Source organism: Trachypithecus francoisi, unplaced genomic scaffold (assembly GCF_009764315.1).
Source record: "Trachypithecus francoisi isolate TF-2019V2 unplaced genomic scaffold, Tfra_2.0 Lachesis_group9, whole genome shotgun sequence".
NCBI lineage: Eukaryota > Metazoa > Chordata > Mammalia > Primates > Cercopithecidae > Trachypithecus > Trachypithecus francoisi.
In genome coordinates, this window is record NW_022681474.1 from 17,876,933 (window position 1) to 17,900,079 (window position 23,147).

The 23,147-nt window shown below is 40.5% G+C and overlaps 1 protein-coding gene and 1 non-coding gene across 4 annotated transcripts in view; one reads left to right on the forward strand and one right to left on the reverse strand.

The window, feature by feature from the left end:
• Positions 1 to 23,147, reverse strand: part of ITGA8 (integrin subunit alpha 8) — a 215,194-nt gene that overhangs the window by 106,274 nt on the left and 85,773 nt on the right. For all 3 annotated transcript variants that reach the window (XM_033208788.1, XM_033208786.1, XM_033208789.1), the window contains exons 14-17: positions 8,853 to 8,898; positions 6,000 to 6,107; positions 900 to 955; positions 342 to 496 (exon numbers count right to left, since the gene is read on the reverse strand). In XM_033208788.1, coding sequence (XP_033064679.1) covers positions 342 to 496; positions 900 to 955; positions 6,000 to 6,107; positions 8,853 to 8,898 — 365 coding nt within the window. The remainder of the gene's footprint in view (positions 1 to 341; positions 497 to 899; positions 956 to 5,999; positions 6,108 to 8,852; positions 8,899 to 23,147) is intronic.
• LOC117082931 lies at positions 20,591 to 20,754 on the forward strand. The gene has a single exon (XR_004436852.1). It is a non-coding gene; the product is annotated as a U1 spliceosomal RNA (small nuclear RNA).

The window sequence follows — 23,147 nt, forward strand, 5'->3', positions numbered from 1 at the left end:
GACATACTCACATAGGAGAAAAATTCATATAAATTATGTTGCACTTTTATGTTTTTTGGGGAGGAGGTGGGTAGAAATGAAAACCATGTGAGCCGATGCCATTATAAAGATTTTGTTCAAAATGAAAAGAAGCCTTAGAAATTAATAGCAACACATCATCAGGTTAGTTGAAGTCAGGGTCAAGAGGAGAGTATTTGACCCTAAAATAAAGTTTCCTGCTATGAAAATGAAAACAGACGGATGGGGGTCTATGCAGACAACTATGATGGTTAAATGGAGAAAAATGGTTGGAATTCGGATATGAAGGTGAGAGGCTAGAGAAGTCTTTCTGGCATACTTACTCGAAGGTAAACGATGAAATCCTGGCACTGGTGGGATTTCTGCCGTTTTATCACAAGAGGGAAGACACGATGAGCCTGATGGTTATCAAGGAAGAGCGTTCGTTTAATGGCTCCTTTCTGTTTCAGGGAATCTAATTGCACGTCTGCCATTAAGACTAAAGAACAGAAGTAAAGTAGAGAAAAAGTATTCAGTGAACACAATGCTCAATCAGAGAGATGAATTTCCATTTCAAGTTGCTTATTCAAGAAACATTTATTTTTCATAGTTGAGATCAAGCATGATAAATGAGCTAGAAAAATTTTATAACATACTCTCCAAGCTAAAAATGTTTTATAATGGTTTTATAAAAGTTGCCATTCTCCCTATAATTACGTGTTCTTATACATAATAGTATTACCAAGTACTGAGGTAATATTTATGTAGAAGATTCCATATATGCAACAGACATCTTGGTATTCCTCAAGGGTTCTTTCATTTTATATGGTCTGTGCAGAGAAATGGTTACTGTTCAACTTTCTTAGTATAGTATAAGAATGTAAAAATGAAAACGTGCTTACCTATTGTGTTTGAAATGCTCTGGCCTGCGACAGATGCACATACTCTTAAAGAAAAGCTATAGAAAATAATAGTCAGTAATTTATTGGTTAATAAAGTTTTGAATCTAAAGTAGAAGCCTTCCTTTACCTCATCCCAGATAATGAATATCATTTTCTCTATATATTTCTAATTACGCGCACGCACACACACACACACACGCACACACACACCCACCCCTTCTACCAGTTGGTCTCAATACTAATACAATTAAGACAAGTGACATTATCATTACATGGAAGGTAATACTGGAAAGTAGTACAGGAGGTTAACTGATTTAATCAATTGCTCAATTAATCAATTACTTGTTGCTTTTATTCAATGAATACAAGTGAGTATCTTCCATGTGCCAGGGAGGGAAGAATTAGGCAGCACAGCAAGAAGATAGCTAGAGGTAAAATCTGGAGGTAAGAATCTAGACCCATTTGAGAAAACTGAAGAAATTCAGTGTAGTCGGGGCACTGAGCAAGATGGCAAAGTTGTAGGAGACAAGGCTGGCTTGGTGGACCGGTGAGGAACAGGACTTTGCAAGTCATGCTAAAAAAATGCAGATTTAATCTTCAGAAGCATGGAGCACATGGTATGCTTAACTTAAAAGACTCACTCTGCTTGGAGGGAGATGGAATTTGGCAGAACCTTGCTACAGTTGGGCTAAGACTGGAGGTAGAGATGAGAAGAGGAAGGGGAGAAAGAGAAATAGGAAGCTTAGCATGGCTGTCTCAAGCTAGGTAGGCACAATGATACAGGAATAAAGACAATCAAGAGAGGGCAGATGTCCATGAGAGACACTTTGGAGTTGCGCCTTGAACGCGTGATGACTGTCATTCAAGGCAATGTCTGCACTGGCTTGTAGGTTGATCTGCACTTGGCTTTGGTCTGTGGCTACAGATGGAATGAGAGATGTCTGACTCTCTGGCTGCCTTTGCTGAATGAATGTGCTCACCTCTCCCTGAAAAATTCCAAGCCCTAACAGCCATCACTAGAGATGGGGCCTTTTCTCATTTCTAGGAAAGTGAAAATATAAGAAAATACTTAAGTAGGGTTTAATGACAATCATAAACTTTTTACCAGTAAAATACTATCGTATGATTTGGGTATTTCTACAGAATTCAAAGGGAGTAAATAATCCCCAATCATACTTTAATTCTGTGTCAGCTTCCTGTGTCAAATACAATGAAAAAGTGTCACATCTGGGATTCATCTATCTACCGTGACCTCAGTCAATGTCTCCCCTCAGGGTAAATAATTTGCCACATACCATTAAGCCAAAAGTTTCCTGAAATGTCTATGCTATTACAAGTGTTTATTCCGCTTCCCCAGAGAAATCACTGATTCCAACTCGCTTCTGCTTCAATTAGAATTATTCAAGAAAGACGAAGAATTAATCACATCTTTCAATTTTGTGGTAAACCTGGCTTTCAAAATTAGAATTTTTCTGTGTCCAATCTTTTTGAAAGTATTTGAGTGTATGTTCAAATCGGCCAATGATCTTTTTTTCTATTCATCATTAACTGTGTGGACATAGGACAATAAAATATACTCCTATTTGTAATGAAATTATCAACATATATATTAAAATCATTTTAGATATAGAATTTTTAATACAAACAATTCAAAAGCAATAACAAATTTTTAAAAAGGAATAAAGTTATGCAAATGAACATCTTTTTTTTTTTTCTTATGAGATGGTGTATGGTTGATAAATGATGTTATCAGCTAAAGGGTTACTATTTATTTATGAGTTACATGTCAGTATAAATCTGTTTCTTTCTCAGCTCTCTTTCTGTTATCTGAATATCATTAGCAACTGGATGACTTAAACATTTTTTCATACAAGTGTAATATCACTTCTACAATGTGCTGAATTCTCAATAATAGTACTCCAATCTAAACCTGCCAGTTCATAGATCACTTTAGTGGAAAAGAGTCTGTCAAGTCATAATTTTTCAAACACTCTGTTCTGATCGATAAAGAAAATTTCAAGATTTTACAGTAGTGCGTTGATGTGCTCATTCTGAATTTAGAAAAACATATATACTATATTATATATAAGCACACATACATCATGGGTCATATAGAGTATAGAATTAGGATCACTTGCAGGTCTACAGCTAATTACAAAGTATACTTGGGTCATTAGGGAAAGCTGTAAACTATGATTAAATTAGAATTAAAATTTCAAACTAGAAATATTGGTCATTTTCACTATGGCCCGTTAGTCTAAATAGGTCTGATTGGAGCAAAAAAACCCATGAAATCAACCCAGGTCCCTTATTACATAAGTTCTAAATTAAACTGTTTATGGACAGTGCTTTTGATATGGCCAGAAGGCAGGGTGATATACTACATGATCTTCTGAGGCTAGTCCCAACCCAAGCATGGTTGGAATAATGGTTCTGCAATGTGACTGTGCTCATAGCTGTCTATGATGAAGAGAAAATGAGATAAAGGTGAAACATGATTTAAAAGCACAAAGCAATTCATTTTACATTCTCTTCAGTTTTCAATCCTATTTCAGTGATAACAAATAGCAGGTTTCACATAGTCACTCATATCTGACAAGTTTTTTAAATCAGGTTGGACAAGCGGGTAATTGCTCACATTTACATTTCCAAAATGAAATATTGCGCTAGTTTTTCCTTTTTATAAATGGTTAGTCGCCAATTATATTAATATTTATTGAGCTGGCTTTCCCCCACTTTTTCTAACTTAGAAATGCCAATTAAAGACAGTCACTTTATAAAACTACACTGCTGTTTGAAAGACACAGAAATGCACATCGATGGAAGTGAAGAACTGTTTGCCAAGTAGAGTTTATGTGATAGTTTTCAGATGTGTGACATAAGATTATATCACATACAGACACAAATAACAGCAGAGAAAATCAACAGAGACCTTTCAATCATTTTGGAAAAACTAAATTAAGTTCCTAAAATAAAGAAAAAAGAGAATCAAAGAAACACATTCTAGACTGAATCAGCTGTTAACTTTCTGTCTTCTGAGACTCTGAGGCACCATTCACAAATTTTGCATGTGAAAATAAGATCTCTTCCAGAAAAATGTATGCAATAGAAACAAATATAATTGTAAAGGGATATACATTTGTCCACATAACAAACTGCACTTTAACTTAATAATATGATTAAATGCAATAAGAAAATGGCTCATGAAAAGACAGACATTTAGACAGACATTTTCTTGCTAAAAAGTAATATTCTTTCCATAAAACCAAACAGAACTATTAATCTGGTGAAAAACAAAACAAAACACCAAAACTTCAATCTCATAAAAATATCCATTAAACTAAAAACCCTTAGAAGCAATTATCTCTTTCAAAACAACAACATTCTATATCAGAGTGTACCACATGTGCTTAAAAGAATTCAGCTTGGAAGTCCATTCTGTTATGAAGGTGTGAACATGAGCCTCTTTGGGGGAAATACTGAAGTTTTAATACTCATGAACAAGTAGCAACTCTCAGAGTTCATTTTCATTTAATCATGCATGGGTAAGGATAAATGCTGGCTCTCCGACATATTTTTTCAGATCAGGTTTTCATTATACTATTTTACGACTTTAAACCATTTTAAAATGTGCCCAAGGCATTTTCCAACTCTTTTCAAAAGCAGTTAAAGAGGATGCTCTCCCGCCACACTCCCCAGCTCCCAGCAATAGGATGTTTTTCAAAGAATTCTTCAGGGTCCTCTAAGTCCCCACCCTCCACCCTTAAAAGCTTTGACTCCAGTATGAACTCCTGTCAAAAGGCCATCAACAACATGTTAAAATCGGCTGGAAATAACTTCTCTGGGTCAAGAGTGGTTAGTTCTGCAATTCTGACATTCTCAGAAACCAAAAACACTGTCTGAGTTAGACCACGTCTCCTGAAAAATAAGGGCAAAATATTAAACACCTCAAGGATTTGTTGATCCTTCAGAGGGTATACCCTGAAGGTATTAACCAACATAGTGACTTCTAACCCTGGAGAACCTACGTATTGAGAAACTAAGTGGTCTTTTCTTAAACTGTGTTACAGTCAAGTTCCATCTTGTACTCCCATCAGACGGCTGACAAAATTCAGAAGGAACACTTTCAGAAGCTGTATCAGCCAGCTTCCGAAAGTCCAAGCAAAGCCTCCATCATCCAGGCAAAAGGAATAATTCAATCGCTATTCTTAATGATGGACACAAAAATACAGTCTATGGCACAAAAATCTTTACTTGTATAATGTGTTCCATGCTGAATTACAAAACTGGCATCTGTTGTCAGCATAGAAAACCCAGTAAATTGACTAGTTAGAAAAGGGGCATCGGCTGGGCATGGTGGTCCATGCCTGTAATCCCAGGACTTTGGGAGGCCGAGGCAGGCAGATCACCTGAGGTCAGGAGTTCGAGATCAGCCAGACTAACATAGTGAAACTCCGTCTCTACTAAAAATACAAAAATTAGCCAGGCATGGTGGTGGGTGCCTGTAATCCCAGCTACTCAGGAGGCTGAGACATGAGAATAGCTTGAACCTGGGAGGTGGAGGTTGCAGTGAGCCGAGATTGTGCCACTGCCCTCCAACCTGGGTGACAAAGCGAGACTCCATCTCAAAAAGTAAATAAATAAATAAGACATTATATGAGCCCGAAAAGCAGTATCTATAAGCATATGCCAAAAATGTAAGAGTGTAGGTATTTTGTTATATTTTTACCTTGGTTAGTGTTTATTTTAGTACACCAAGAATCTAAGAGCAATTTCCAAGATTTGTTTCACTGGGAATTTCTCCAAATGTTTTTACACTTCTCCTCTCACCTAGAGCCTGCAGATTAGAGAAGTAGCCTTTGAATGGTAAGTCAATAGCCAAAGATCAGCACCATATCATAGGTTCTCTTGAAAGACAAACTCCTTGGTACTCAAACTTGGGCCACAGACCAGCCGCAGTAGCATCTCTTGAAGCTTTTTTCGAGAAATGCAAAATCTAGGCCCCACCCCAGACTTACTGAATCCAAATCTGTGTTTTTCACAAGATACCCGGGTGATGTGAATTCACATTGGAGTTTGAGAAGCACTGGACTAACTCACCAGGCTGCAGAAGTCATAGAGTCTGGAACCTGGCAAGTTTTATTTTCAAGATTGACAATCATTGGGTGCAGCAGAAGCTGGGCATCTACAGTCACAACCGGTCTTGCTCTGCAGGGAGAAAATGCAGGGTTTGTTTGAATAAACCACAAAGGTGATAGGCAGGCAGAAGCCCACTTCACTGCATACTGAACTCAGTAGTAGACAGAATACTTCAGAGGCCATTGCCAACATTCTCAGCATTTGTGCCAAGAATTGTGCCCACTGCATGAACAGGTGGGTACCACACTCAGCTAATTACCTCAAAACACATCTGGAGGCACACAAACACAAATAAAGAGTGCTGTGGGTCTATCAGGCCAAGTCGCATACACAAATCTAATTTCTTGATGAAGTGGGTCCCCAGTATTATGGCAATATTGCTGTGAAATATTGCTTGCCATCTGCTAGCATATCTACATCCGTATCTGATGAAATACATCATCTTACAGCCATTCGTGTTTGTGAGTACTCGAAGTCTGCAACTTTTCACTGGTAATTTTAATTTTGTGAGTACTTGAAGTTTGCAAATTATCATTGATAATTTCTAAATTTCCATTGATAGTTTTCAAGCTGAGCTTTCCAAATTTGGCTAAATACACGAAGGTGGGTTTGCAGAATAATTCTGTACATCAGCCAGAAAAGTGGTTCTCCATCCTGACTGCACAATATTATCACCTAAAGGGCTTTAAAACAAATTCTATGCCCAGGCCCTGCCACACCAACTGAACCAGAACTTATGGGATAAGGATCAGTCATCGGAATTTTAAACAAACTCTCCAGGTAATTCTAATATGTAGCCAAATTTGAGGAGAGAGACTAATAGAGCATAAGTAATTCAATTGCAGCCACCCAGATGAGAATAACAAAACAAAAAAGTATTAATAAATCATGGGGGAAGGAAATGGAGCAGATTTTAAAGCTTGGTTCCAAGATATGATCATTGGAAGCCAAAGTCCCCAAATGACAGGGAGAAATGAAGCCATGTTGGGTAAGTTTCCCCCCCACAAGAGGAAGGGCTGTGTCTCAGGGCAGAATGGGTTTACAGCACTGCTTTAAACAATAAGCAATGGGCCTGCTGGGATTTCTCCTAAGTTCCTTCATGCACTTCTCTGTATTTTGTTACGTAATTTTGCTTTCAATACTGTGTTAGTTCCACTCCTTGGAAAAGCAGATGATAAAACGGAACTAGATATGCAAGAGATGTACTGGGGTCAAACATCTATGACGAAAAGTGGGGAGAGAGTGGAGGGGGCTGGGAGTTCTGATCCCTGGGAGGATCAAGGGAAGGACAGAGGACTGGATAAGAAAGTTCTGGCCTGGGCAATTGAGAGTCCTTGATCCAAATTTGCCCATGACAGGAGTTCCATGTCTTGCAAAAACAGGCCTGCATTTGTGTTCTTGGTGTGTCGGCTAGTTGGCTGGGAGCAGCTCATGGAAAATACGGTCTTGGCATGAAAGTGGCAGATTGGAAGCAGAGCAGCTGAGCCCTATGCCCATTCTGCTCCAGCAGCTCTGAGTGGTGTACTCCACGGCCACCGCAAACCCAAGCCCCATACTTCAGACACCTTGAGGGTTTCGACTGTCTGATTCTCTAGAACCTAAAGTGGGACATGGTTGGTACAAATCAACCCTCTTTGAGTTTGTCTTGGGACTGATGAAGAAGAAAATCTTGCCTATTTGAGGAAACCTAACTTTAGAATCTCTCTGGGAGCCGACTACGTTAGCACTACGCACCTAGCAGACCCAGGTAAGCCCTCAGCCTTTTGTCTTGATATTCTGACCTAGTGTCTTGAATTCTCATAAAACCTTTTTTTTTCTTTTTTTTTTGAGATGGAGTCTCTCACTCTGTCTCCCAGGCTGGAATGCAGTGGCACAATGTCTACTCACTACAGCCTCCATCTCCCGGGTTCAAGTGATTCTCATGCCTCAGCCTCTCGAGTAGCTGAGATTATAGGCGTGCACCACCATGCCTGGCTAATTTTTGTATTTTAAGTAGAGATGGAGTTTTGCTGTGTTGGTTAGGCCGGTCTCAAACGCCTGACCTCAAGTGATCTGCCCACGTAGGCTGCCCAAAATGCTGGGATTATAGGCGTGAGGCACCGTGTCCTGCAATAAAACTTTTTTTTTTTTTAAAGAAGCTAAAGTTGAGCACCACCTCTCTCCCAGTTACTATTCTGTGTACGCCACATGCATATTCTCACTGAATCCTTTGAACAAAGGTAACCTTATAAATATTGTTTTTATCCTTCTTTTACAGATCAGAAATCTGAAACTCTGAAAGTGATAAGAACTTGCCCAAGATTACAAATCAGTGAGTATATGGAATATCCAGGCTTGGAATCCATAGCTGTTGTATTTGAACTGTTTTCAATACTTGCCTTTGGAGGCTACCAACTCCTGGAATGTTCTATTTCCTAACTTAGTGTCCAGTTTGATTATAGAAGCCAGGATAAACAGTAACATTCTTCTACCCTGCACTGCTTATTTATAAGTGAACATTTCAATACATTTCCAAAGCAAAGAGAATAAATCAAATACAGTAAGATCTAAAAAGTGGGTCATTTTATACGATCTGCTTCATTTTCATATCTTATTTAACATTATATTCTTAAAATCTGGAAGTTTGGTCATGAAGTATGAGAGTAAAAATGCAAAGAAAAGAAAGAGTGAGGGCAAAAAATATCTCTAGACTTTAAAAAGAGCATCTAAGTATTCACCAGAATAAATCACTGGAATGTGCTCCTTAAGGTAAAACTAACAAGAAAATGTATTTGAAACAATGAGAAAAACATTTGAATACTATCAAAAACGTACCTGTAAACAGCGACTTTTCCTGTTCCAAATGCACCCACAATCAAATCTTAAAAAGACAAAAACACAGAACACATGCATGAGTCGTACAGAAAAAATTTACTAAGTTCAAAATCGTAAATAGCACATAGAATACCCCTACATGCTGATGGTACGAGAGCCACAAAACTAGAAGAGAAGTCACACCTTTCATAAGACATTTTGGAAAGGATGTTGGAGCTTCACTATAACCAACTTGATAAAACGTCCATCAGTAGATCTCAAACCCCTCTGTGCTTAGGAAGGTCAATTTCTAGAAACTCATTATTGCATCACTTTTCCTATCCTCCAGGTTCAAGGCACATACCCCCAGGGAAGGAAAAGGGGAAAGTCAGGTGGTGAGTGTCTGCTAGGTACCAGGCTCACTGTACATTTCCTGTTATCACTCTCACCAGCAAATACCCTATGAGGAAGGATTGTTAGCCCAGAAGTGGAACATTCTGATTGCCATTTTGACAAACGTTTGCTCTTTACAAATAGTGTGGGTGGTGAGTATACTTCTGGCAAAGCAATCAGTACTACATAAAATAAGTAACATATTATAACGATCTAAAGTAACAACAGCAATCCTAATAAATAGCACATGGAACAACACTGCATGCCAGGAGTCCTTTTAAAGGATTTCCTTTGAATGATTCCTAACAAGAAGGTAGGAGGTCTTTATTAGTAGCACAGTTTTGCAAATGAGTCAACTGAGACTTAAGAAGGCTAAACTGTAAATTTCCTAACATCATTCACACAAGTAGGTAAGTGGTGGACCTGGGTGACTGCGGTCGAGCAATCCTAGACTAGGTAAGGGGAAATGCTCAAAATTATTTCAGTGACTGGCTAACATAGAGGTCAAACTGTTGGCTCTTTTTTTTTTTTTTTTTGAGACGGAGTCTCACTCTGTCGCCTAGTCTGGAGTGCAGTGGCGCGATCTCGGTTCACTGCAAGCTCCGCTTCCAGGGTTCAAGTGATTCTGCTGCCTTAGCCTCCTGAGTAGCAGGTACTACAGGCACACACCACCATGCCTGGCTATTCTTTTTTTTTTTTTTTTTGAGACGGAGTCTTGCTGTGTGGCCCAGGCTGGAGTGCTGTGGTGTGATCTCGGCTCACTGCAAGCTCTGCCTCCCGGGTTCACGCCGTTCTCCTGCCTCAACCTCCCGAGTATCTGAGACTACAGGCGCCTGCCAGCACGCTCTGCTAATTTTTCTTTCTTCTTTTTCTTTGAGATGGAGTCTCCCTGTGTCGCCCAGGCTGGTGTGCAGTGGCGCGATCTCAGCTCACTGCAAGCTCCACCTCCCGGGTTCACGCCATTCTCCTGCCTCATCCTCCTGATAGCTGGGATTACAGGCGCCCGCCACCACGTCCGGCTGATTTTTTGTATTTTTTGTAGAGACGGGGTTTCACCACGTTGGCCAGGATGGTCTCCATCTCTTGACCTTGTGATCCACCTGCCTCGGCCTCCCAAAGTGCTGGGATTACAAGCGTGAACCACCGCGCCCAGCGGACTTTTCTCAATCTCATTTACAATGGCTGTCCCTGGTAGAAGCAATCAAACACAAATAAAAATGACAATGGCTAAATCTGCAGAGTAAAATTTAGATATAAGCAAACTGGGCCTCCATGGAACCAACCCAAGTGTCCATCAACAGTGGATTGGATAAAGAATATGGTACATAAACACCATGGATTACTATGTAGCCATAAAAGTGAATGAAATCATGCCCTTTGCAGCAACATGGATGGAACCAGATGCCATTATCCTAAGTGAACTCAGAAACAGAAAATCAGATATTGCATGCTCTCACTTATAAGTGGGAGCTAAAACAATGAGTACACATAGACATAAAGATGCTAATGATAGCCACTGGGGACTCCAAAAGCGGGAAAGGAGGAAGGGAGATAACGTTTGAAGAATTACCCAGAGTCCAATGTTCAATATCTGAGCGATGAGTACACTAGAAGCCTAAACCCGTTTATGCAATCTACTCATGTGACAAACATGCACACGTATCCCCTGAATCTAAAATAAATTTAAAAAGAGAAAAAGAAAACTGAACTTGGTAGAAATCAGGGCCACAGAAGAAAACTCACAACAGTTGAAACTATAATTGGTTAATTCTAGCAGAACGGGAATGAAAATAGAAAAACAAAAAACAAAGGTGGAAGGAGGTCCTATTTGACCACTCCATATGGAAACTAATTCAGGAATTAAATTGGTATAATGGAATTTGTATAGAAAAATGATTTATAGCCATATTCCCTTGGCATCCACCTTTTGCACATGTGATGTTGAGTGTCAACTTGATCAGATTGAAGGATGCAAAGTACTGTTCCTGGGTGTGTCTGTGAGGGTGTTGCCAAAGGAGATTAACGTTTGAGTTAGTGGGCTGGGAAAGGCAGACCCACCCTGAATCTGGTGGGCACCATCTAAGCAGCTGCCAGCACGGCCAGCATAAAAGCAGGCAGAGGAACAAGGAAGGACTAGACTGGTTTAGTCTTCTGGCCTCCATCTTTCTCCCATGCTGGATGCTTCCTGCCTTCGAACATCGGACACCAAGTTCTTCAGCTTTGGGTCTCGGACTGGCTTCCTTGCTCCTCAGCTTGCAGACGGCCTATTGTGGGGCCTCACCTTGTGATCATGTGAGTCAATTCTCCTTAATAAACTCCCCTTTATATGTTCAGCAATGCTACTAGTTCTGTCCCTCTAGAGAACCCTGACTAATACACGTACAAGTGAACAGAGACAGACTGCAGATGATTCTCCCCCTGAGGGCTTAGTGTCTCTGGGAAGAGCTTTCAGTCAATTACAGGTAGGAATTGGAAAGTGAGTGGCCCAGCTGCCTTCTCAGTCAAGTGAGATAGTTGAGATCTGTTCTCTGACTTTGCTTTCCCCAGCCAGATGAGGCCCTGATTGCCCACAGTGGCAACTAGCTTGATGATGATCTTTATTCCATTCTTCTTTTCCATGTTTCTCTTCTCTACCTTTACCAGTGTTTCTCAGGATTTCTTAAATACACTGCTTGTTTTCTCATCCTTATCTTAATGCCTGCTCTGGGGCAACCCAACCTAAGACACAATAATACTTGTTTAAAAAGAAAAAATGATCTGAAAGTTCTCCAGGTCAAAACCACTGTCAGATGTCTTAGGTTTTATGGATACAGAATCAGATTCAGTTATTAGACTTGGAATTTGACTCCAGAGCTCCATATTTAAAAACATGTGCATGCTGATGTTCAAATAAGTCGAACAGATGTCATGTAAAGAGTTCTGTATTCATGAAATTAAAGAACGCGTTAAGCGAAGGGGTACACCTTGGCCACCTATGACTCATGGAATAAAATATTCTTTTGTCAGCGTTTAAATCTCTGAAGCCAGATGCCAAAATTTCTAAGTTTATCAGTTATTAAAATTATAATGATAAATTATATTAGAATTCCAATTTTTCAACTATTTTTACATGTATTCTTTCTGTTACATTTGTCTCTTCTAGCAAATCAGTGCATTTTTTTTTCTAAATCGGAGAAAAAAAGAGCTACTGATTTGAAGAAACATGAGCTCTGTTCTTCCTGTGTAATTACAAACCCCAATATTTAGACAAGTGTAACACAGGTGGCCCTGGCCTGAATCCATATCTGTTGACATGACACCAGATAGGAGAGCTCTTTTATGAAAACTGATTCACGAGGAATTATGTACTTTGTTCTTGGCTCCAAATAAGGTGAAATATTTATTTAATAAGATTAGACATTTTATAAGTAATAGGCAAATTTTAAGAATTGATTCTCTGGAAATGGCAAAGAAAATAAGACTGTAAGCCCTTCCAGGGCAGGAATCTTTATGTGTGCACATCCTCAAATACTCACGGAATGGTATGGGTTGAAATAAATGAAGAAAGAAATAACCTTGGCATGCATGTTACCAGGCACAGTGCCAGATACAGAACAGATACTTCATAAATGCCTGATTAAATAGGGAGGATAAGTAATAATAAATTAAGATACTAGAGATGAAGAAAATGAGACAATTAATTAAAACTGACTACTGTCAGCTGCAGCTAAATTCTGCTGGAGTTTTGCATGTGTATTTGAAGGTGTTGAGATACACACACACACACACACACACACACACACACGTTCCAGATCCTAGAAAGTAATATAAAGTCTCCATCAAAACTAGATTGTTATTACAGGTGAGAATTTGAGGGACACTTTCCCAACGGTAATGAGACATGGGCTTTTCCTTTAGGAACTTTAATTCCTGTGCCTTAGGGTGGGAATTTTTCCTACTCTGGAAAAATAAAATAACTGGCAACACAGGCCACAATTTTCTCCATGAGAATGTGGTCACAGTTATTCAGAGGCCAAGAAAACAGTTACCTACCACAAAAGTATGCTTGCCTTTAGACACTACCTTGGAACTATGCCTGCTAGAAAGAGCCAGAAGTACTTATGCTCGGGAGCTTAAAATTGTCAGATTTCTCCAGGGGAGCAGAATTGATTGGCTAGTTTGTGTTTTGAATGAATTTCTCTTTTCAAAATATGTGGTTGGTTTTGGAAAGCACTACACTGCTTCCATCTATACATACATAAGTATAGAAGTTTGTGTATGTAGCATATCTATTATATATGTGTTCTATTTATATACACATACATTTATATTTATGCTGGAGTGTGTATATTTATATGTGCATGTGAAATAATATTTAAATAATACTCAGAAATAATATTTTTAAAATATTGCATAATTCTGTGCTTAGGCATTTAAATGATAATCTGGACACAGAGTAATTTCAGGGCTGATATTTGAATTTCTAAAACTTGGAAGATTTTTTTCTCCCTTGAGATAACGGGTCTGATACCATTATCTATGTTTACTTCCTTTCTATAAATGCCTTAAGGGCAAATTGAAAACAAACAAATAAAAAACTTTGCCTTTCTCTATACATAGATACTTAAGCTGGCTTTTTTTTTTTTTTTCTGGAGGAAATAACTGGCAATTAAAATTGGTTCTTTTCTTTCAATCAAAAACTATTCCCAAAGTGCTGGAGGCCTTTGCTGTTGCCTCACATTGCCTGAGAAACATAGTTTATTTTCTTTTTGGCTTTTGATGGAACAACTGAGTACTTTTAAGGAAACAAAAAGGGGACATTAGCATGAATGCAGGATCAGTTGGCAAGAAAAAAAAAAATACCCTAAGAATGTGAGGTCATAGGAGATGCATTACACCTAAGTTTCGTATTTTATTTCTTGCAAATGGTTATTTTTAAATGAGGAAGAAAAGCCAAGCCTTTTAAGTGGTGTTTGGTTTGCAGGGTCTGATTTCACTAATTTGGGAAGGAAATTTTAGTGTTGGAAGAAGTTCTATTTGAAAACATCAGCTTTGTTTTGAGTGTGGATCTGAGGTTTGGATTAGGTGGGCAGGAAACAGTGAAGGGAGAGAGAGTGGAACCCTCCTAGGGAAGAGTCAGGTTAAAGGAGAAGATGAGGAAGAGTTGACAGTATCAGATTAAAGGATCAGCCAGGCATGGTGGTATACAACCTGTAGTCCCAGCTACTTCCGAGGCTGAAGTAGGAGGCTCGCTTGAGCCCAGGAGTTTGAGATTGCAGTGAGCTATGATGGCGCCACTGCACTCCAGCCTAGGCAACACAGCGAGACCCCACTAAAAAAACAATAGCTGGGCACGGTGGCTTATGCCTGTAATCCCAGCACTTTGGGAGGCCGAGGCGGGCAGATCACCTGAGGTCAGGAGTTCGAGACCAGCCTGGCCAACGTGGTGAAACCCATCTCTACTAAAAATACAGAAATTAGCCGGGTGTGGTGGTGCATGCCTGTAATCCCAGCTACTTGGGAGGCAGAGACAGGAGAATCACTTGAACCCAGGAGGTGGAGGTTGCAGTCAGCTGAGATTGCACCACTGCACTCCATCCTGGGCGACAGAGCAAGACTCCATCTCAAACAAACAAGCAACAACAGAAAAAAAGCAAAAAAAGAATCACCCAGAATCAATTCAGGGGAGCAGTCTCTGTGGCCACCCAAGCACCTACACTTCCTAAGCTAAGTCACCTTCTTCCTGCTTCCTTCTTCTCACCTCTCACCCTCATCTTCTTGATAGATACACTAATGTTTATATCTGTTGCCAAAAATGCCGTCAGACATCTCCTGTTTTTTTGTTGTTGTTGTTGTTGGAATTAAAAAACATTTACTATTTTAGAATAATTCCAGACAATGAGAACGGCCACCAGGAATTTCCAAACAAATGTGAAACTTGCAAGTGTTTATTTTATAGTTGTATAAAAACATTATGATTAATCAAAAGAGAAGACCTCCTTAAACATGATCAAAAATGTAGAAATCACAAAGGAATTTTAAAATCTAAACTACTTCTATAGCAAAAAACAAAACAAAACAAAAAAACACATGAGCAAGGTTGAAAGAGAAACAAAAGCCACAGGGTGAAATGTTTATAATGTATATGCCTGATCAAATGTTAATATTTTTCAATGCCTAGAAGAATGTTTGGCACTTGGTTAAAAAAAAAAAAGTTAACATTAATTATTATGCCTAATCTGTAACAAATTCATACAAATAAATAATAAAACTATAAACATTCTAATAGAAAGATTACAAACAGGCATTTCACATAAAAATAAATACCTGTGACTAATAAATATATGAAAAGACTTCAACCTCACTAGTCACCAAAGAAATCCAAATGAAAGAAACATAAAAATATCATTTTTTAACCTTGTAAATTGGAAAAGATTAATACTAGGCATTGTTGGACAGAGAGCAGAGGTATACTTATAGGCTGTTTGAGGAAGTATAAATGGGCATTATTTTCTTGGCAGGCAGTTTGTTGATACGTATGACTGTGTACCTCTGACCTAGTTTCTACTTCTAGGAATTTATCCTGAGGATGTGTTGGACAGTTGCGTAAAGATCGATCAAAGAAAAGCTAATATTCTAAACATTTTCAATATAATTGCCTCCTTTAAGTGATACAACAATCCTATGAGAAAGATACTTTTATTATTCCCATCTTAGAATGAGAAAAATGAGGTACAGAGTCCGAATACAGTAAAGTCACAAGACCAAAGTTTAAACCCAGGCAGGCTGGCTACTGAGCCCACACTGGGATCCTTTTTACCACTGCCTTCTAGGAGCACATCTATTGCTGTTTTTATTCTCTCCTTAAGCCTTTAAAAAAAAAATTAAAGATATGGCCAGGCACGGTGGCTCACGCCTGTAATCCCAGCACTTTGAAAGGCCAAGGTGAGTGGATCACTTGAGGTCAGAAGTTCAAGACCTGCCTGACCAACATGGGAAAACCCCATCTCTACAAAAAATACAAAAATTAGCCTGGTGTGGTGGCAGGTGCCTGTAATCCCAGCTACTCAGGAGGCTGAGGCAGGGGAATCGCTTGAACCCAGGAGGTGGAGGTTGCAGTGAGCCGAGATTGTAGCACTGCACTCCAGCCAGGGCGGCAGAGTGAGACTCTCAATAAATAAATAAATATAAAAATAAATAAATAAAGATACATTTTACTATGATAAATTTCATCCTTTTTAGTAAGCAGAGTTAAGAGCTTTGATAAATGCACCTAGACCTGTAACTACTTCCACAACAACACAGAGAACAGTTCCAACAGTGCCCCAGTGTCACCCATGCTGTTCTGTAGCCAAGCCTGACCTGTCTCCTAACCCCTGGACTCCACTAATCTATTTCCAGAATGTCATATAAATGGAGTCATACAGCGTTTTGGGTCTAGCTTCTTGCAGTCAGCTCAGTGCATTTGAGATTCATCCACAATGCTGTGTGTACCAGGAGTTCATTTTTTATTGCTGAGTGGTATTCCACTGTGTAGATGGCCCACAGTTTATTCATCCATCTCTGGCTTAGGGATCCCTGAGCTGTTTTTAGTTTTTGCAAAGTCACTATAAACATATGTGTACAGGAGTTTGTGCCTCAACAGGCCAATTTTTACTTGCCCATTGTCTCTCTTTGAATCTCTCTAAAATCTTTGAAGACTTCTTTGAAACACAGTGTTGTATGTCAGGTGGAAAATTACCAAGTGGAGGCTGAAAAATTAGCAATTCTCAACTCCAGTTCACTTTGCTACTGGCTTCTAAATGGCATTGGACAAGTCAATCTTCATCGCTGAATCCCTGGTGGTCTTTACGTTTCTCTAGATGAGAAGGCCAAGAGCTCAGTAACATTTGTTGGAGTCTGATGACTCCATTCTGGGCACTTTGATGTACAATCCAGGTCTCTGCTTTGCTTTTGGACTCAGCTTTGTCCCTGCAGATTTAGGGACTCCTTGTGCCTCCACTGAGAGACAGCCAGTTTCTGGCTTTCTCCCTGGCTTCACCAGACTGGACTTCCTCCCATTCAGCTTCATAACGCAGCTCTACAGACGCCTGACTCCTGTCTTGGCAATACCACTGCCCACAGCTTACAGAATCTCCTCCAGGAACTGTCCATCACTGCCCAGGTCCCATCCTGCCAATCCTCTTCCCACAGCACCCAAATCTTTTAAAGACAAACTAAGGCCATCAAGTATAGTTGTTTACATAAACCAATCCAAGGTTGGCTCACTTTCATACAACAATGATATTAAGAGAAATAAGAGGATTCGAGATAATGTGTCCAATGGTGGGGTCACAGATGGTGGATCCATCTGGCAATGTTCACTTGTAAGTGGGCTATGAAATTGGCTTAAGTGTCTGGCATTGCAAACGCAGCTCATGTCTGTGGGAATTCAGCATTTAGATAAGTCTCCTTGACTTTGGCAAATGTGTTAATCTAAAAATAGAGGTTGCCTGTCTGCCTTGCTTTTTTATTGCAACATGCAAAATATTATTGCGAGGAAGGTTATGAGTTGAGGAAGAAATGTCTGAAAAAAAAAAATCATGATTTTATCCCAGAAAGTAATAATCCTAACAATCTGTCTGAAATGCTTCCAAATGAACTCTGAAGAAAAACTTTTATGAGTTGGAACGTGGTATTATGTTGCAACATTCTCATTTACTGGGGGATTGTTTTCCTTTAAAAAAAAATCCCACAGAAAATAACAGCAGAATATCAAATGATGAGTCTGCCTTATGAAAATAGTTTTCTGTATATTATTATCATCCTGTGGTTACAAGAATGATCCTTCCGCTTTCAATTGTTTGATCCTCCACTTGCTACATTTCATGTCAGTGTATCAAAGGCATTTAACTTTATCCTTGTCATGGCCACACTGAATCACAACATGTGTGCCGTCTGTGCAATTGCTGAAAGCCCCAGAGGAAGATTTCTTCAGTACCAGTGTCACTTATATGTAGCTACCTATTGGAAAGGGTTTCACAGTCTCCAGAAGAGCCTGACAGCTCACAAAGATGCTTCCCTGACACCCAGTCTGACAGATAAACTCCTATTGATAAAAATCTAATGGGACTTGACGCTTTCGCTGAGTGTTTTAGGCAGAACTGTGTCCCCCCAAAAAGCCCTATGTTGAAGTCCTAACTGCCAGCACCTCACAATGTGACTATATTAGGAGATAGTGATATAGGAGTTAAGAAGAAATTATTTAGGCAGATATGAAGGTTCGGGAGTCCTTAGTAAGGTTTTCCTTTTAATGAAAAGCAGCCCCCAAATCATTTTCTTTTCAAAGAACAGCCTATAAAATCGAGCTGCGGACATAGACAAGCAAGCCGGAAGCTTGCACGGGTGAATGCGGGCATCTGTGCCGATAGGAATAGGCTACCTGGGACTAGGCATGTTCAAAATGGTGGCTCCATCTTTGCCAGCCAGGTATACAGTAAGGAACAGGCAACATGGCACCAGCCAGGCAAAAACCCCATTTGCGTGATAAGATTAGGGTGGGGCAGCCAGCTTCCTTGCATTTTATATAAACATCATACCTGGGCCAATCGATCTTTGGGCGCGATGTAAATCAGACACTGCCTCCTCAAGCCTGTCTATAAAATCCAGTGCACTCCAGAGAGAGAGCTGTTCTCCTTTCTTTCTTTTCTTTTCTTTCTTTCTTTCTTTCTTTGTTTTTTTTTTGAGACAGAATCTCACTTTGTTGCCCAGGCTGGAATGCAATGGCTCACGGCAACCTCCGCCTCCTGGGTTCAAGCGATTCTCCTGCCTCAGCCTCCTAAGTAGCTGGGATTATAGGCACTCACCACCATGCCTAGCTAATTTTTGTGTTTTTAGTAGAGACGGGTTTTCACCATGTTGGCCAGGCTGGTCTCAAACTCCTGACCTTGTGATCCACTCTCCTTGGCCTCCCAAAGTGCTGGGATTACAGGCATGAGCCATCGCGTCTGGTCTCCTTTCTCTTTCTTTTGCCTGTCAAATCTCTGCTCCTAAATCCAGTTCTTGTGTGTATCTGCATCCTGGATTCCCTTGTCATGAAACAATGAACCTCAGGTATTGACCCCAGACAACAATGCCGCTTCAGTAGGGTCCTTAAAGAGGTAATTAGTTTAAAATGAGATCATCTGGGTGGGCCCTAATCCAATAGGACCAGTGTCCTTATACGAAGAGGAAGCTAAGATACAGACATATGCACAGAGAGAAGTCAATGTGAAGACGTAGGAAGAAGATGGCCATCTACAAGCCAAAGAGAGAGACTTAGAGGAAACCAACCTTGCTGATGCCTTGATCTTGGACTTGCAGCCTACAGAACTGGGAGGAAATATATCCCCGTTTGAGCCCTCCAGTCTGTGGCGATGTGTGATGGCAGCCTTGCGATTGACGGAGTTGCAAGGGAGGTGGAAGAGGAAGGCAAGAACAGTTACACTGGTGGTTCCCTATACTGGGCACCCTCATCTAACAACTCATCAGTGAACCTCCAGCATGAGCCAGGTCCCACCCTAACTGCTCAGGATTCAGCAGAGGGCTTTAACACAGACACTCCCCTGCCTACCAGCTCCTTAGAGTCTATCAATCAACTCACTGAGGGGTCATATTACAAACACAGGCCAGGATTCACTGAATTGAAGTCCCTGCGTGGGACCTGCTTTCCCTGGATCACTCACATTCTGATGAGAATAAGGTCATTAGATCCTTCCCTTTCACATGTTTGAGAAGAGGAAATAGTGTAAGTTTCTGCAATTGGTATGCAGCAGCCCTCAAGTACAGAAAAGAAAGGAAACAGGATGAAAGGGGCTGAGCATCCCACAAATAGGCTTCTCTTGCTTCACTCTTTAGTCTGTGGTCTGGTTGGTCCGCCAGCTTTCTGGCTTACGCTGGCTCTCTTGTGAACTTCTCTTAGGATTGACAGTTTTCACGTAACCAGCTATTAATGTCATTGCAGGAAAACATCAGTAAGAAAATCTAAAAGGGTTGGCATATAGAAAGAAGAGCATTACATGAACAATACTTGCAAATAGGAAGGACAAAAGAGATGAAAGAGGGCTTTGTTGCTGTATTAGTTGTTTTGAAAACCTCCCATCTGTCATCCCAGAGGAGGCTTGAGACAGATTCCCCAAGTCAACATCTGATGGCACAGTCCTGGGTCTGGGGTGCAGAACCTGGACCCTCACCCTTGGAGCTTGTTTACATGCCTCATACTGTCAGAGGCATTTGAACCAGAGCAACTCCATCTTGAATAGGGGCTGGGTAAAATAAGGCTGAGACCTACTGGACTGCTTTCCCAGGTTGGTCATTCTTAGACACAGGATGAGATGGGAGGTCAGCACAAGATACAGGTCACCAAGACCTTGCTGATAAAACAGGAGAGATACCATGATCACGAAGGTGGTTTTCCCAGGGCGAGGCTTATCCATTGCACTCCGGATGTGCTGACCCCTGCGATTTCCCCAAATGTGGGAAACTCGACTGCATAATTTGTGGTAGTGGGGGACTGTGTTCGCACTTTCCCTGATGTAAAAAAAAAAAAAAAGAAGTCGGTCAAAATCACCAAAACCAAGATGGTGATGGGAGTGACCTCTGGTCCTGCTCACCGCATATTCTATGCTAATTATAATGAAATGCATTAGCATGCTAAGACACTCTCACCAGCCCTACGACAGTTTGCAAATGCCATGGCAATGTAAGAAAATTACCCTATATGGTCTAAAAAGGGGAGGAACCCTCAGTTCTGGGAATTACCCACTCCTTTCACAGAAAACTCATGAATAATCCACCCCTTGTTTAGCATATAATCAAGAAGTAACAGTAAGTATAAACAGCTGAGCGGCCCATATGCTGCTGCTGTGCCTATGGAGTAGCCATTTTTTATTCTTTTTAGCTTCTTAACAATTGCGTTCACTTTATGGATTCGCCTCTAATTCTTGCATGAGATCCAAGAACCCTCTCCTGGGGTCTGGATCAGGACCCTCAGTAACACTACTTCCATTTGGCCATTGGTGTTTAAAAATAAGAACAACTGACGTGCTCAAGGCGATGGATATCCTAAATACCTTGACTTGCTCATTGCACATTTTATGTGTGTATCAAAATATCGCATGTACCCCATAACTATGTATCAAAAAATTTCAAAATTAAAAAGGATCAATTAACTGTGCAGAGTACTTTCCAGTGTGCAAATCGTCTCTACAACAATCCTGAGTGGTGGGGATTGGTCTGATCACCTTTCTTTTGTGGCTAGATAGGCTAAGGTGAAGGAGCTGCAAGTGTGGGCAAGGCTGCAGAGCTGGTAACAAAAGAGAATTTGGGTCTCTTGACTTCTGGCGCTCTTTCCATCACACTGCCTACTCGTTCTCCTGGTCTTGGAGCCTGAACAGCAGCGGCATCTGAAGGCCCAGTGAGAAAGGAAATTAAATCTTGGGACCCCAAACTCATGAAACCAAAGGGAGAAGTCAAGCTGGGAACTGGGTCACACAAACCTGCCTCTCCCGTTTTGGTTTCTGAACAAGATGAAAAGCTACATGTCTCCCCCATATTTTGCCCACAAGGAAATTCCTAGTGAGCTGCAAGATCTTCACTCTAAGGTGTTTCTGTTAATATTTCACTGCGGCAATGTAAATTGATAGCTTATTTTTATAGGTGCATTCACCCCCACTGCCCATTTAGTCTTTGTCACACCTTCTGCTCCATTTCGTCTATGTTATCTTATGTAAAAGTCAGGCTCCCTGCATTTTTCCTCTGCCCCACTTGTCTATGTCATCACGTAAAAAAATGCAGATTCACTGAGCCAGACAAAGGCAGTAATGAATATTTTTTCCCTACCCTCCTCTTACATGAAAATTGTGTATTTCTCAATATTCTGCCCTTGCCCCTTTAAATTTGGAGCCCTTAAAATTGTCTTCAGACGTCGGGTGTGGTGGCTCATGCCTGGAATCCCAGCATTCTGGGAGGCCAAGGCGGGTGGATCCCCTGAGGTCAGGAGTTTGAGATCAGCCTGGCCAACATGGCAAAACCCCATCTCTGCTAAAAATACAAAAATTAGCTGGGTGTGGTGGCGTGCGCCTGTAATCCCAGCTACTTGGGAGGCTGAGGCAGGGAGAATCGCTTGAACCCATGAGGTGGAGGTTGCAGTGAGCCAAGATTGTGCCACTGCACCCCAGTCTTGGCGACACAGCAAGATTCATCTCAAACAAACAACAACAACAAAACAAAACAAATAAACAAAAAACATGTTTGGAGAGAGACATAGACCTGTCCCCAGGAATGCATCCTTAACTTTGGCAAATAAACCTTTTAAAATAATTGAGACTTGTCATTTTTCTCGATTCACACTGGTGAAGGCAGAACTAGGGCTAAGGGTTAAATGCTAACCGAGGATCAGTCTGCCACTTGGAGTAACAGGAGACAGATGCCAACATTTATTTTAAAGGGCATCATCATCATCTCTGCTTATCTTTCCATTCTCATTCTGCACAAATATAAAATAGTTGACTGGATTTTAAATAGAGCTGAAACACAGTGGCAAGTTAAAGATGTGAGCAACAATGTACATACAAGGTGTGCAGCTGGAAGGAAGCTGGTTTATTTATTTATTCTTTTATTCATATTCATTCAATTATTCACTTAATAAATATCGACAAGTTGCCTTTTGTGCCAGCTGCTGCCTTGGGCATTAGGATTTTGCAGTGAGTAACACCAAATCCAGTCCCAGTCTCAACTAATACAGTGTCCAGTCTAGTGGAACAGAAAGGACTTCAAATCAAAGAATTGCACACATGTGTAATTTCCATCTGAGATCACTGGTTTTCAGGGGAAGGACAACAGTTCAGGGAAGGCTTCCTGAGGAAGTGACATTTGACCTGAGGGTCTAAGTGGGAAGTGATCTCCTGGGAAAATGGCCAGGGCACA